The sequence below is a fragment of the Aotus nancymaae genome, unplaced genomic scaffold (genome assembly GCF_030222135.1).
Source record: "Aotus nancymaae isolate 86718 unplaced genomic scaffold, 86718_ANA_hifiasm-v0.15.2.pri h1tg000016l, whole genome shotgun sequence".
NCBI classification, from domain to species: domain Eukaryota; kingdom Metazoa; phylum Chordata; class Mammalia; order Primates; family Aotidae; genus Aotus; species Aotus nancymaae.
In genome coordinates this window covers 57,443,527-57,459,534 of record NW_026988428.1, presented here as the reverse complement: position 1 = coordinate 57,459,534, position 16,008 = coordinate 57,443,527, and the positions used below count along the sequence as shown (strand labels likewise).

At 35.0% G+C, this 16,008-nt stretch overlaps 1 protein-coding gene across 7 annotated transcripts in view; it reads right to left on the bottom strand.

The window, feature by feature from the left end:
• The window catches only part of RASSF8 (Ras association domain family member 8), a 115,354-nt gene that overhangs the window by 10,005 nt on the left and 89,341 nt on the right, over window positions 1-16,008 (bottom strand). For 4 of the 7 annotated variants that reach the window (XM_021666856.2, XM_064377363.1, XM_012457170.3 and 1 more), the window contains one exon: window positions 5,595-5,805. In XM_021666856.2, the coding sequence (XP_021522531.1) occupies window positions 5,595-5,697 (103 nt within the window). In that variant the 5' untranslated portion in view covers window positions 5,698-5,805. The remainder of the gene's footprint in view (window positions 1-5,594; window positions 5,806-16,008) is intronic. The other 3 variants (XM_064377366.1, XM_021666858.2, XM_064377364.1) reach the window with 1 other exon arrangement.

Here is a 16,008-nt window from a genome sequence, read left to right as displayed (position 1 = left end):
TAATGAATATTTAGTACTATTAGGCCAAAAAATTCTATTTAGCAATATAAAAAAAGCTTTATAAAAAAGGTAAATGAATTAATAGATTTGATTTTATTATATAAATTGGGTTTTAAATATTTTATATAGGAATTAAATTCCATAATCACTGTTCCTAATACCCACAGCTTGGCAGCGCTCTACAGATCCTATTTCTTTCATTAACACAGATTCTGATTCCTCCTGCAAAACTCCTTTTAGTGTATTTGACTACATGGATATATTTAGTTATACTTTGTGTACTATTTTGATATAATCTTAAAATGAATACAAAGGAATATCTATCTATCTATCTATCTATCTTCTACGGAATTTGGCATTGTAGGACTGTATGACATTGTCAAATAATTTTGATCCAATTTAGTGAGGTAAAAAAATATTAATTATGGCTAGCTGTGGTGGCTCAGGCTTGTATTCCTAGCACTTTGGGAGGCCGAGATGGGCAGATCACCTGGTCAGGAGTTTGAGACCAGCCTGGCCAACATGGTGAAACCCCATCTCTACTAAAAATACAAAAATTAGCCAGGTATGGTGGCAGGTGCTTGTAATCCCAGCTACTCAGGAGGTTGAGATGGGAGAATCACTTGAACCCAGGAGGCAGAGCTGCAGTGAGCAGAGATCCCGCCACTGCACTCCCACCTGTGCAACAAACAACAAAACTCCACCTCAAAAAAAAAATTAATTATACTTTTAAATATTGAAGCAATTGAGACTAACCCCAAGAATCATTAAATTTATATACTGAAGAAACTCACATATAGATTTTAATGCATTAATGAAATCTTATTGAATGACTGACTGACATAAATTAAAAGAAAACAGGATAACAGCTTACTTTCACTTAAGAAAGCAAAATATACAACTATGAAGTAATATAGAATTTTTGAAAATACACACAAAAACTCAAACATGAGTCACCCAGAAATTTATGCCCTGAATTCAATTATTTTTTAATACTCCAACAATTTTTTATAATTTTAGGAAATTTCTCTTTCGGGTCATAAATCAAAATCATGATTTAAAAGTTACATCTTATTATTTAGTTAACAAATGTATATTGAACACCATGTATTTGTCAGAAACAGTACCAGGTTCTAGAGATACAGATTCTACTAAACACCTTCATCACCAATCCTCTTCCTAAGTTTTCATTTTAACTGACATTTGATGTTTTCTTCAGTATCAAATCCTCCCCACTCCAAAGATGCATACTGGACATCATTCAAAAGAACATGACAAAGAAGTGGCACATATTTTCAAGTTTCTGGATATATGAGAAATGATGTCAGTAACACCTGACTTATTCTTTATCTATGTAGGATAAGCTATCCAACAGCACCGAATTTTTCTGATAGTAGACGCTTTGCTTCTTGAGCTGTAAACATTTTCATGAAAATTTTGTAAAAATATTATACAGTTCAGGATTCTTATGCAAACTCCAGTAAATACAACTAACTTTTTCCATAATGACTTAGAATTCTTACAGTACATGTTGATCTCTGTAACAGAACTTATACTTTATTATCTTATAGCCTGTAAAATGCTTTCGATGCTTTTATATATATAATTTTACTTAGTTCTGTGAGTTAAGCAGCATAGATATTACATCCTCATCTTATCAGTGAAGAAATAAAAGCTTAAAGAATTTTAAGTAATTTTCTGATGACATTTATTTTTTACTACATTATTTAAGTTCTGAGTGAAACTACTAAAATAACTCTTACCCTATAGTATTTCTCAGAATGACAGTGATACAGTAAAAAATTACCTCTGAATATACCTGTCAGCCAGTTGTGCATTCAACCCATAGCTATATCATCCACAGTATATTTTCCCAGTGTGTTGATAAGGATATCATGTAGAATTACTGTCTACTTAGAATTATATAAGCTCACTTCTACTAAACATAATAAAAACAGTGACAGAGTACCTATGATTTACTGGGCATCGTGCTGGTTACTTTAAAAAAATACAAACCAAAATAATAGAAAACACTTAGCACTACAAACCAGAAGATTCTGAAAACTGTTCGTTGATGCAGCATAATCTAACCCATCTTGACTGAGGTATGCAATTAATTAACAAGTATTCACATTCATTAAAATAATATTTTATAGATGTGGAAAATACAGAAGCTCATTAAAACAAAAATAATTAGACTATTGTTATAAATATTAAAATTGTAAATTAAGATGTGGAAAATTAATTCACAATACAATAAATGAAATATGAGACAACGAGTCTCAAAACTACAAAGAGCATATGAAGAGTACAATTTTTTAAAAGCTCATCTATGGGTACACAAAAACATTGTTTATTGCTAGGAAGTAGAATCATGAGTGATTATCTTACCTTCTGTTTTCTAAATTTCAAGATAATCTACAATAAATAATACCACTTCGTAAACATAGAAAATCTATTCTTAAATTTCTAAAATTGATATTTTACATGTGAAACTAAGAGTTAAGTGTGATGATATAAAATACATATTCCTTCCCTTGTCTTCTCAATGACACCAGGTATCAAAGTATTGTGGATCAGAAATTCCTTCCCTCAATTTCCTTGATTTCTTTCTTTTCCTTTTTTCCTCTTTCATCTTTTGTTAGCTAGACTTTTATTTCTGTGTTAAGCTCTAAGCTACCTGAGGGCAGAAATACATCCTTGTCATATTTTTGGTTTGAGATATTATAAAAGCAAATGCCTCCACTATAACTTGAGATAGATGATCTGTCAAAAGCTTTCTGTTTCACTTAGATTTGAGAAGCAGTTTAGACTCTGAAAAAAATGCATTTCTGAGCTATTTTACAGGGGAAACAAAGTAGAACATTTAAATTTGGAATGTTTCAGAAAGTTCAGGAGGTACAATGACAAACTCCCAGTGCACTCTTGCAGGGTAGTTTAACCACTTCATGCCAAGAAGAGGATTCAACTAAGGTTTCACTTTTAGTTATTCTGTCATAATTTGAACAAGTATCCTACATCCATCAACTAAATCTAATCTGTAAAGGTGGTCAAAGATTACTGTAGAAAAGATTTCTTCCTACAGTATTAGATATATTCAACATCTTTCATCAAACTATCTTGTTTTTAGCTCTTTTCTAATTCAATTTGATTGATTAGTAATACAAAGAAAACATTAGCTGTCATATATATATTTGCAGGTTGACAACTTCTGTGCATGTTTTCATAGTAAGTCATTTTGATAGTTTCTAAAGTTTCCTAAAAATAATTTTAACTATCCAGAAATACCCAGTAACTCCTAATCAAGAATACACTGTGTGTGTGTGTGTGTGTGTGTGTGTGTGTAGTGTCCCCATGAAAAACCCAGTAACTCCTCAAGACTACAGTGTGTGTGTGTGTGTATATATGTGTGTGTGTAGTGCCCCCATGAGGGAAAGATGGGTGTGTGTGTGTGTGTGTGTGTGTGTAGTGCCCCCATGAGGCAAAGACATGCACTTAAACCTAAGAAACCAGTCTTCAACTTGCTTCACTATACATTCTTGACAGCCACCTGTGGTTCCATTTATCAGTCCATGCTCTACGAACAATCTAGATAGCCATTTACTGTGTTAGGCCTTGAAAGTTCTGGGGTTACTTTTCAGAGTGGCATTTTTCTCTAATTAATAAACTCTCACCACAGAAACCAGGATCCATAGCTCTCAGCTACTTGCCAGTGGAGTCATCTTTAGATGAATTCTGAATTCAAAGTATTTATGATACAGAAAGAGTTTTTTAGCCAAGTTTGGAGGAATATCATAAAACATTTATATTTGTTGACTTTTCAAAACAGCTCTTGAATTGAGTTATTGAGAAAGTAAAAATGAAAGGATAGATTTAGTTAAAATATCTTTTTGGCTGGTTCATAAATAAATATACTCTGTAGTCCAAGTGGGCAAACACTCACCTGGAACCTCTGGGCATTTTCCCTTGAAATTCTGTGTAAAAAGTGTGATTATGGACAGATGCAGCTTATAGCACTACTTAACTACTTTGACTTTTGTAAAAACTACTTTTTTTTTTAGGCACTGTCTATGGCTTAATTCCCAGAAAGCCTTTGACAAACAAGGATAGCTAAGTTTGACAATTAATAAACCTGTTCTTCACTAAGAAAAAAAAAAAAGCTGTATATTTTAATTCAAATAAATTATGTGAGACTCTTAATAGGGATAATTACTAAATAAGCTAGTAAAAAATATGAAAAAATTAAATGCCTTAACTTTCTTCTCTTCAATAATTAAACTTAAGTCTACGTATATATTATTCCCAAATGCAACGAGTTTCATTGGATTTGAAAGCCCAGAATTTTCAGCATTGCTACAATATATTAGTGTGCTATAGTGTTTAAGGAAAAATCAAAAGATGTCAATATTAAAAGAAAGCCTTGCATAGGGCACTGTCAACCTCTAACAGTGCATCTGCCACATCACAGGTGGCACAATCTCTACCAAATGCTAAAGTGCCTTGGCAACAGTATGATTCATTTCAATGCTGAGCTAATTGACATGTTTCCAATACAAACTGGCAAGACATAAAATCAACTTTTGATAAGGAGCTCAAAGATAAAGAGGCCCTGAGCACCTAGCATGGTGCTGGCCACACAGCTTCCTCTTAATACACGTTTGTTAAATGAAAGATTTAAGACACAAATATAAACTTTGAACCACATTACTGGTTTTACTGATTGAGGTGTTTACGCCCTCATCATTTAAGGCAACTAAACATACATAAACTATGATGAAGATAAGCTCAAAATAAATAAGAAGAAAAGGTAAAACATGGTAGGAAAATAAGATGAAGTCAAGAGCTGTGCTTCATCTTCACTGTATAATAAGATTTTATTTATTTATTTAGACTGAATTTCACTCTGTCACCCAAGCTGGAGTGCAGTGGCATGATCTTGGCTCACTGCAACCTCCATCTCCTGGGTTCAAGCAATTCTCCTTCCTCAGCCTCCATAGTAGCTGGGATTGCAGGTGCGTACCACCATGCCAGGCTAATTTTTGTAGTTTTATTAAAGATGGGATTGCCAGGCTGGTCTCAAACTCCTGACCTCAAGTAATCTACCCGCCTCGGCCTCCCAAAGTGCTGGGATTATGGGTGTGAGCCACCGCGCCCGGCCAATAATAAGATTTTAAAAGTATATATTATCCTTCCAGTGAAGAATGATGTTACTTCATTTGTTGTATTTTCCAAAAGTACGGAGAAATAAACAATAGGTGGGATTTTTCCTAATGAGGGATTCTAGGAACTAAGAATCTAGATTTTGGCTCAAGAAAACATCATTAGTTTCAAAAGTCACTGTAAAGGCTGAACAACAGGAGAGGAGAAGGTGGTGCAGATGCTAACTCAGAGTTAGTAAAATCTGGGGGTGTCAGAGAACAAGCATCATCACAGATTTACCTAAACACAGACAAACTGTAATAAGTACAAGTGTGCCTGTGAGACTTATTATGGAATCAAATGAACAAAATCCATTAGAAACCTGTATTTAAAACAAACACATACAACGAAAGGAAGCATAATGTACTTTCCTCAGATACCCAGAGTTCACTTACCTATCGCTTGAGCTAAGGCTATGACAACCTCCTGGCAAGTTGTGACTTCAGTGACTCCACAAACAATCCTCTGAACTCCATCCACCCATACTTTAAGTTCCATGGTGCACCGACCAGTCACCCAAGGGCCCTGAGAGTGGTCATCAGGGTGTTAGGTCATGTCGCTAGCTGCAGGAACACAGAGTGGACAAGGCTGAGTCTGTGTAGTTAGCTAAAAAAAAAAGGACAATAAATCACATTTAATAAAATGAATCAACATTTCTTCTAGTAAGTATTACACAAAACAAATTTTAATATATCATAATCTTACGACAGTACACAGGCCTACTTACTTTACAGAAATGAATTAAGCAACACAAATGCAACTACAGCCACCTATCATGACACTGTTTCATGTTACCACTATTTATATAATAATTTTAATTATGATCTCATGCTCCATTAGGTTAAAAATTCCTATTTATTTACCAAGCCCTATTCAATATATGAACTGTTTTTCTGTCCTGTTTTTTATTTTGAATTATTTCATTAGGATAATTTCTGAAGTTAAAATAAAGAAAAAGTTTGTCATTGTAGGAATTATAAAATTGAACCAATGTGCAATGCTTTGCCAATACTGAGTATTAACAATTTTTAAGAACAGTTGTTAAGGTATTTTACTCAGTTCATATTCTTGATTAAAAAAAAAAAACAACTGCTACTTGCCTGTCTTCCCAACAGTTTTTCCTTTATTATTTCACTGTTTCTTCTCATTCTCTCACAGGAATGCAAACTAAGTTAGTAAGATGTCTTGACAACTGTTTTTAATGTGTCCCTTGCCTCCCTCTCCCCACAGGATGGAGAGTGTCTGCCCTGTTGAAATGCCAACACCAGACACAGCATGAGAACAGGTGGGCAAAAAAAATCTTAGTTGAAGGAAAGAATTCATTTGATGACCAAAAATTTCCTTATGTATAAACTTCTGATCCTTTTCTCATTTAACGGGTTTGATAGTTTTCTTAAATTATGAGTTATTCAAAAAATGTAACTTTTGTTCTACTTGCTGTGTTTACCCAGTGTTTGATTTTGTATTTGGCTGCATTATATGCGAAGTAGAAATTTTTATTTTATCATACAGTCAAACCAAATATTCTTTATTTCTTGTATTGATAAGAATGTTATTAGCCTGCTAAAAATGATCACAATTCTTTTTCCTGTGGGCTTTAAAAAAATCTCAACTCTTCCTATGTAAATTCTCCAAACAATATATGATTTTTTTGTTTCTCCATTGTTTTGTGGTTTTCCCATGTACGTATTTGTTGTTTTAACAAAAGGATGTCAAAATTCATGAGATGTAATAAACATTGATTTAGTTAAGAGAACATTTGGATTTGTTTTTAGGTTTACAGCAGCACTGGTATTTCAGAATTAATAGCTTATTTAAAAGCTTATTTTTAAAACACTAATAAACTTTTCTTGTAAAATAGTAGTTACTACAAACAGTGGCTTAGTCCCTTGCACATTCTCTTTCTTTTTTTAATTGCATTTTAGGTTTTGGGGTACATATGAAGAACATGCAAGATTGTTGCATAGGTGCACACGTGGCAGTGTGATTTGCTGCCTTCCTCCCCTTCACCTATATGTGGCATTTCTCCCCATGCTATCCCTCCCCAACCTCCCACCCCCCGCTGTCCATCCCCTATTTCCCTCCAACAGACCCCATTGTGTAGTGCTCCCCTCCCTGTGTCCATGTGTTCCCATTGTTCAACACCCACCTATGAGTGAGAACATGCGGTGTTTGATTTTGTGTTCCTGTGTCAGTTTGCTGAGAATGATGGCTTCCAGGTTCATCCATGTCCCTACAAAGGACGTGAACTCATCGTTCTTGATGGCTGCATAATATTCCATGGTGTATATGTGCCACATTTTCCCTGTCCAGTCTATCATTGATGGGCATTTGGGTTGGTTCCAGGTCTTTGCTATTGTAAACTGCCCTTACACATTCTCTTAAAAGACCTAAGACAGTTCTAGGCCAGCTGGTCACCTGGGTAGATGAATCAGGTGACCTCTCACACAAGAGGAAGGAGAATAAACCTAATAACTTTCTCCAGAGAAGGTACACAAATCCTTTTTGTCATCCTAAAAACAAGAAAAGCCTGGCTGAACATTAGTCTCCTAACATGTTGCTTTAGTGCTCTGTCTATGATGCAGTGTAGGTTTCATTACCCTCTGTATGAAGAAAGAAGGGGCCACCTTGGCAATGACAAGCTAATTCCATAACTGTGCTCCTCAGTTATGAGGGCCTGTCAGATATTAAAGTTCCTGGGAATAAAAGCCTTCCAAAGTTAAAGAAATGTAAGAAAGCCAGTAAATAAAGTTTAAAAAGTTCCTTTACATCTGGACTTCTCTGAGACTTTAATAGGCTGGTGTGCACTCTAAATTTCAAAGGAGAGTTTTATATGCTGCCCAATCTAGAGAACATTTAAGGAAAGAAGACAGAAAAGTTCTGACTTGTTTCCTCTTCTGCAAGGCACCCTATTTACTGAAAACAGAACATGTTTTATTCTTTCTTGGTATAAAATTAAGATATCAAAAATGGCCAAACATTAATATACTGCATTATTACATTTTTAAAGCTGGATTAAAGTCTATTTAAAGTGCTTTATTAGTCATTAAAAGATCTTAAACTTGGAAAATCAAGCAAGAAAGCATACAGATCTCATTAAAACCCCCTGTCACCAAGAAACCCATCATTTAAAAGAATCCTATGGGACTTTACATTTTTTTCAATTGTGGAAGAACACTTAAGATCTATCCTTCTGGCACATTTTTAATGGCATGATACAATATTATTAACTACAGGCACCATGTTGGACAGCAGATCTCTAGAACTTACTCATTCCGTATAACTGAAACTTTACAATACTTCAACAAGCAACGGCCTATTTTGCCTGTCTGCAGCCCCCGACAACTTCCATTCGAATCTCTGTTTCTATAAATCTGACTATATTAGATATCTCGCAGAAGTTCTGTATTCTTTTTTAGACTTCGGCATACTGCCACATATTTTCCTATCTGAATTATCACTGGTTCACTTTGAACTTTTAATCATTAAGTGAATACAAATAAACATACAACACATGTACATCTGTTAAATATTACAGGATACAGGAATCTTATGGGAAAACACTAAACATAAATACAATTTCTTAGTAATATAAACATGCAGGATAATTTATCTTGTCGATCAGGCTTCCCATCATGTATGGCTCATCACACAAAGAAGATGAGTATTTGCATTTTTGTTTTAATACCACTAATAATACCTTTCAAACTGAAACTTTAAGGAGGGTAGGAAATGCCTTAATGGATCAGATCAATGGACCATCATGCCACCAATTTTATGTCTACGAGAACATGGCTTTCATCAGGTTTTGGCCTGTACTGACAATCATCCCTTGCTTTGCTAAAAATCATGGCATTCAGCATCATTCTGATACCAAAACCTGGCAGAGATTCAATATAAAAAGAAAACTTCAGGTCAATATCCCTGATGAACATCCATGTAAAAATCTTCAATAAAATACTGGCAAACCAAATCCAGCAGCACATCAAAAAACGTATCCACCACAATCAAGTTAGCTTTACCACAGGATGCAAAGTTGGTTCAACACAGGCAAATCAATAAATGTGATTCATCACAAAAACAGAACTGAAGACAAAAACCATGACTATCTCAATAAACACAGAAAAGGCCTTCGATAAAATTCAACATCCCTTCATGTTAAAAACTCTCAATAAACTAGGTACTGAACTAATGTACCTCAAAATAGTAACAGCCATCTATGACAAACCCACAGCCAATATCATACTGAATGGGCAAAAGCTGGAGGCATTCCCATTGAAAACCAGTGTAAGACAAGGATACTCTCTCTCGCCACTTCCATTTTATTCTCTGTCTCTATAAATCTGACTACGTTAGATATTTCACAGAAGTTCTATATTCCTTTTTAGGCTTTGGCATACTGCCACATATTTTTCTATCTGAATTATCATTGTTTCACTTTGAACTTTTAATCATATGTTGAATCATTAATTCAACGTAGTATTGGAAGTTCAGGCCAGGGCAATCAGGCAAAAGAAAGAAGTAAAGGATATTCAAATAGGAAGAGAGGAAGTCAAATTGTCTTTGTTTGCAGATGACATGGTCCAATATCTTGGGGATCAAAACCCCATCATCTCAGCCCAAAAGCTTCTTAAGCTGATAAGCAACTTCAGCTAAGTCTCAGAATACAAAATTAATGTGCAAAAATCAACAGCATTCCTATACACCAACAACAGGCAAGCAGAGAGCCAAATCATGAATGAATTCCCATTCACAATTGTTACAAAGAGAATAAAATACCCAGGAATACAGCTAACAAGGGAAGTGAAGGAAAGAGGAATACAAGCCATTGTTCAAGAAAATCAAAGAGGACACAAACAAATGGAAAAACATTCCATGTTCATGAATAGGAAGAATCAATAGCATGACAATGGCCATACTGCCAAAAGTAATTTATAGATTTAATGCTATTCCCATTAAACTACCACTGACATTCTTTACAAAACTAGAATAAACTATTTAAAAATTCATAAGGAACCAAAAAAACAGCCCAAATAGCCAAGACAATCCTAAGCAAAAAGAACAAAGTTGGAAGTACCATGCTACCCAACTTCAAACTATACTACAAGGCTACAGTAACCAAAACAGCATGGTACTGATACAAAAACAGACCCATAGACCAATTAGAACACAATAGAGAACTCAGAAATGAGACCGCACACCTATAACCAACTGATCTTCAACAAATGTGACAAAAACAAGCAATGGGGAAAGGATTCCCTATTTAATAAATGGTGCTGGGTGAACTGGCTAGCCATATGCAGAAAACTGAAACTGGACCCCTTCCTTACACTTTATATAAAAATTAAATCAAGATGGATTAAAGACTTAAATGTAAACCCCAAAACTATAAAAGCCCTAGAAGAAAATCTAGGCAATATCATTGAGAACATGGACACGGGCAAAGACTTCATGACAAAAATGTCAAAAAGCAGTTGCAATGAAAGCAAAAATTGACAAATGGGATCCAACAAGACTAAAGAGCCTCTGTACAGCAAAAGAAACTATCATCAGAGTCAAAAGACAACCTAAGGAATGGGAGAAAATTTTGCAATCTATCCATCTGACAAAGGTCTAATATCCAGAGTCTATGAGGAATTTAAACAAATTTACAAGAACAAAAAACATTAAAAGTGAATATAGGACATGAAGAGACACTTCTCAAAAGACATACATGCAGCCAACAAACATATGAAAAAAAGCTCAACATCACTGATCGTTATAGAAATGCAAATCCAAACCAAAATGAGATATTAAAAAGTCTAGAAACAACAGATGCTGGCAAGGTTGTGGAGAAAAAGAAACACTTTTACACTGTTGGTGAGAGTATAAATTAGTTCAACCACTGTGGAAGACAGTGTGGCAATTCCTCAAAGATCTAGATGTAGAAATACCATTTGACCCAGCAATCCCATTACTGGGTATACACTCAAAGGAATATAAATCATTCTATTATAAAGATACACACACATGTATGCTCATTGCAGCACTATTCACAATAGCAAAGACATGGAATCAACCCAAATGTCCATCAATGATAGACCAGATAAAGAAAATGTGGTACATGTACACCATGGAATACTATGCAGCCATAAAAAGGAACAAGATCTTGTCCTTTGCAAAGACATGGAGGAGCCAGAAGCCATTATCCTGAGCAAACTAATACAGAAACAGAAAACCGAATACGTCACGTTCTCACTTATAAGTGGGAGCTGAACACAGGGGCTGGGGGACAACACACACTAGGGTTTGTTGTGGGGTGAGGAGAAAGAGTAACAGGAAGAATAGCTAGTGGTTGCTGAGCTTAATACCTAGGAGATGGGTTGATCTGTGTAGCAAACCACCATGGCACACATTTACCTAGGTAACAAACCTGCACATCCTGCACATATACCCCAGAACTTAAAATCTGAAAAAAAAAAAAAAAAAAGAAAGAAAGAAAAGTAAAGTAAAAAACCAAGTTTAAACCACGAAAAAAAATTACAGCATTATTCACGAAGTCATCTGAAGAGAGCCCATCTCTCCAGCTTCCCAGCAGAAGCCCCCAGGAGTTGTAACCCTGATCTTTCCTTCGTATCAACTCCAACAGTTCAATGTCCAGCCCCAGAACCAGACTAGAGGAGAAAATGAAAGTCCTACACTGTAGGTGCGTGTGATGGATAGCTCATCATTTAGATTAAAGATCTGGGAAGCAAACGACATTCCAATTGGAATTTGGAATAGATTTTTCCATGGAAACAGTGATACAGATAGAAGAAAGGCTCTGATGCAAAGGTTTTAATATAGTTCAGTTATCGTTTTCATTATGAAGTTTCTATATGCAAGTCACTATTATTTTAATTAATTTTTACAATGAAGCACTAGGCTTATTCACTAACATGCTACTAGGGCACAAGTATTCTTTAGCAAAGAACGATTTATTGTCATAATATCCTCCTGGAATTGAGTGTCTGCATTTGTAGAAACATATTAACACAAGATCAATGCTTTCTTAAAGGAATTATAGCCAATCTTTATTATTTGCAGATTCTGGATTTGTGAATCTGCCTACTTGCTAAAAATTTGTTTGTAATCCCAAAAATCAGTATTTGTGGTACTTTCAGGGTTATTTGTAGATATGCACAGAGTGTGAAAAAGTTTTGAGCTGCCTGACACACATGCTCCCAGCTGAGACTGAACAAGGTGACACTGCTTCTGTGTTTCAGCTCTCAGACTGTCAACATGTGTCTTTTCTCAGTCTACGTGGTGCCATGTTTTCGGCAAGTTTTGTTGGTGGGATTTCACCATTTAAAATGGCCCGCAAGCATAGGTGCTGAAGTGCTGTTCAGGGTTTCTGAGGCAAGAAGGCTGTGATGTGACTCACAGGGAAAAATATGTAAGCTTTGTTTAGGCACAAGTTATAGTGCTGTTGGAGTGGGTTCAATGTTAATGAATCAATAAGCACTCAGTTGAGTTTCTTATTCAAAGCCCATCTACAGATAGTTTATTGACAATTATATTTTTCTCAACCATATACAATGTTAAAGCTCTGTCTGTGACTTTGAAATACAGACTTCTTTCATACCTAGAAGTATTAATCAACAATGCATAAAACAGCATTGGAAATCTTTTGGGAGTACAATATTTTGCAGAATAACTAAAGAATAGCACTTATTTCTGAATTAACAATTTGGGTAAGTTTTGGCCTGTCAATATTTACATTTACTGTATACTAAATATAAATATAAATGTTTATATTTAATGTGTATTAAATAAGTTATCTTAAACAGAAAAAACACATAAAGCAAGGATATATATTAGTGAGTTACCAAAGATGTTGTGACCAGAAGCTTCCCAAAAAACTAATAGGAATATTCTTTATTAAATCGAGTAAGTCCATGCTCTTTCTTCTACTTTTCATTACTCTCAAGTGGCAGCATTCAAACATGCCCAATGATTTAACACTCTCAAATATTATACATTTAAGTATTCAGCAATTATGGCAATAAATGGCACAAGTACTTATTATATGCTAAGCACCATGTACCATATTTCATTTCTTCCTCACAACATAATTCATCAAGTTAGATATGATTAGCTTCATTTCAATATGAGAAAAGTGAGTATCAGAGAGCTTAAATAACTTTTCCAGTGTCAAAAATCTAGTAATTTAGGAACACATATTTGAAATTTAGCTGAATACAGAAACTAAAGAATAAATAAGGCTAGGATTCTCCAAAAGGATTCACTGTACCCAAATAAATGTTTTTTTTTTAAAATGCCATGAACCACCCAAAGAAATCTTATCTTTAATTACCTGGAAATTGATTTTTGTCAATAAACAATGATCAGATAACGTATACAAACTTACCATTTCAAAAGAAAGAAAAGAGGTGCTAAATCATGCTAAGAAATGGCAAATAATTAATTAATTCAAAGAATCTATGAAAAACACAGGCCAGGAAAATGAGCATCTGATGCTCTGGTTCCTTTTTCAACATCAGTGAATTATTCCTTCAGTTTTGGAAAATCACACCCGGCTTTATTTTTACAGAATTTCTAAATAAAATATGTCTGAACATACACATTAATTTTAACTCCTGTCTTAAATACAAAGCAAAACTTCTTGGAGATTTCCTACGTTTTTGTTACATTAACACTATTAAAATATACTTTCTGGAATAAGCCATTTTGTTTGAGGCAAAGTTGATTAGTAGAAATAAGATGCACCAAGGTTCAAATCCCAAGTCTACTACTTCTTGTGTGATTTAAGTCAAGATGCATATTTTTCCAAGTGGCATTTGTAAGAAATGGAATGAAATAATATCTTTTCAAACTGTACCTTACCTAGTACAGGGCTGGGCACACAGTTTGAATTCAAGAGTTAGGTCTGGGTATGAAAGTGAAAGTTCTAACTTAAAAAGTGTAAACTTAATTTTTATGGAAGAACAAATCAATAGCAAAGCAAATTGTCAGAAATACTTCTATTAATAAGAACATCTGAAAATAAAGACATTTTAGGTTTTTAATCCACGTACCTAAGAGCAGCAGCACATTCAAAAATTAAGTGAATATTAGAAACGGTAATTCATATTTAAAAATTTCAGTCATATCTAGTAAAAAAACATGCTATGAATCAAGTTAAAATTATTGGTATGAGAATACTGATCCTTTATTAAGAATTAGTCTTTTCCTTAGGATAAACTTTTTAAATGAATATAACTAGTAACTTTAGTTTTTCATTTAGCATCAAATTTAAACTGAGTGTTACAAGGGTACTCAGTTGAGCTTCCTATTCAAAGTCCATCTCCAGATAGCTTATTGACAATTATATTTTTCTTAACTATATACAATGTTAAAGCTCTATTACCTTGAAATAGAGATTTCTCTCATACCCAGCAGGGTTAATCAATAGTGCATAAAACAGCATTGGAAATCTTTTGGGAGTACAATATTCTGCAGAGTAACTAAAGGATGGCACTTACTTCTAAATTAACAATTTGAGTAAATTTTGGCCTGTCAAAGTTCACAGTAGAAATACAAGACTTTTATGTAATAATTGCAATCCAAGAAAACGCAAAATCTTTATGTAAAATTACCTGTTTTAGAAAACCAAGAGATATGTTTTCAATAATCAAGGCTCATCTCAAAAATTAGCCCAGATTCAGAATAATCCCGACACCACTAACCGACACCACTAACAAGTCATTTCTTCCCATTCTTTCCAAGTTATGTTTTGTAAAATCATTCTAATACCCCATGGAAACATAAGAACATGCTTATTAGACTGAATTCTCCTTTGATGTCTATCTGACAGAAGAGCACTTACAAGGCAAGTATTTAGCTTGGGATTTTAAGCCTAGAACATCATACCTTAAAAAAGGTAAGGGAGGAAGAAGGCACAGAGAGGCCAGAGAGCCATGAGTGGCATGAGAAAATGACCACTTGGGGGGTATAAAAAATGGAAATAATGAAAAGGAATGGAGAGCAACACACAGAAATGTATAACTGAGTCTTGGTCAGGGCCTCTAATGGCCCCGTAGCCCTCATTACAAGCTAATTCCTCATGGGCCCTATCTCCAGTAGCAGTAGCCCTGAGTTAACTCTAGCTGGAATGCCACCATTCCACACAAATGCCATTATTATCAGCATATACATCTTTCTTCTCTTTTCTTCCCTCCTCTCTACCACTCCAGCCTTGCTATATTCTTCTTCCCAAGTCATAACCCTACCAACAACATTAAAAAATACATTTGGTTCTACCTGGTGAAGGCTCTAAAGAAGCTGTCACTTCTCATGCCTAGAGATGCCAGGGATGGGCACATGACAGCACTTTCTCCAGGCATGTAAAAGGTTATTCATTTTAGAGTTCACAATAACCAAATGGATCAGCACAGTGCACAGTGAGTGCTTTTAAGTTTATGCTGCCTCAGCATCCATTTTAAAATATAAGTAAACCCGGCTCAGTTGCCCTTGATACCGTTTCCAATACTACAGCCTACCCAAATGGTCCCAGCCAGTAGCCAGAGATAAAAACTTGGGAGGCATCTCTCCCACCTCATGGATCAGGCTTCCCACTTTCCAGCAGCTTCCTTGCTTCCTTCAAATGGACCAAGCAGGCATCTGCCTATAACTCACATTTTATTGCCCAAAATAGAATGCTACTTACCAGCTCCTTTCCTCTCTCTACCTGCTTGCGACCTGACCTTCCTACATGTGGCCTCCAGGCATGCTGTGTACCCTCCAGGGTCTGTAAGTACTACAAACTCTTAAAACTTTCACAGTGTGGCT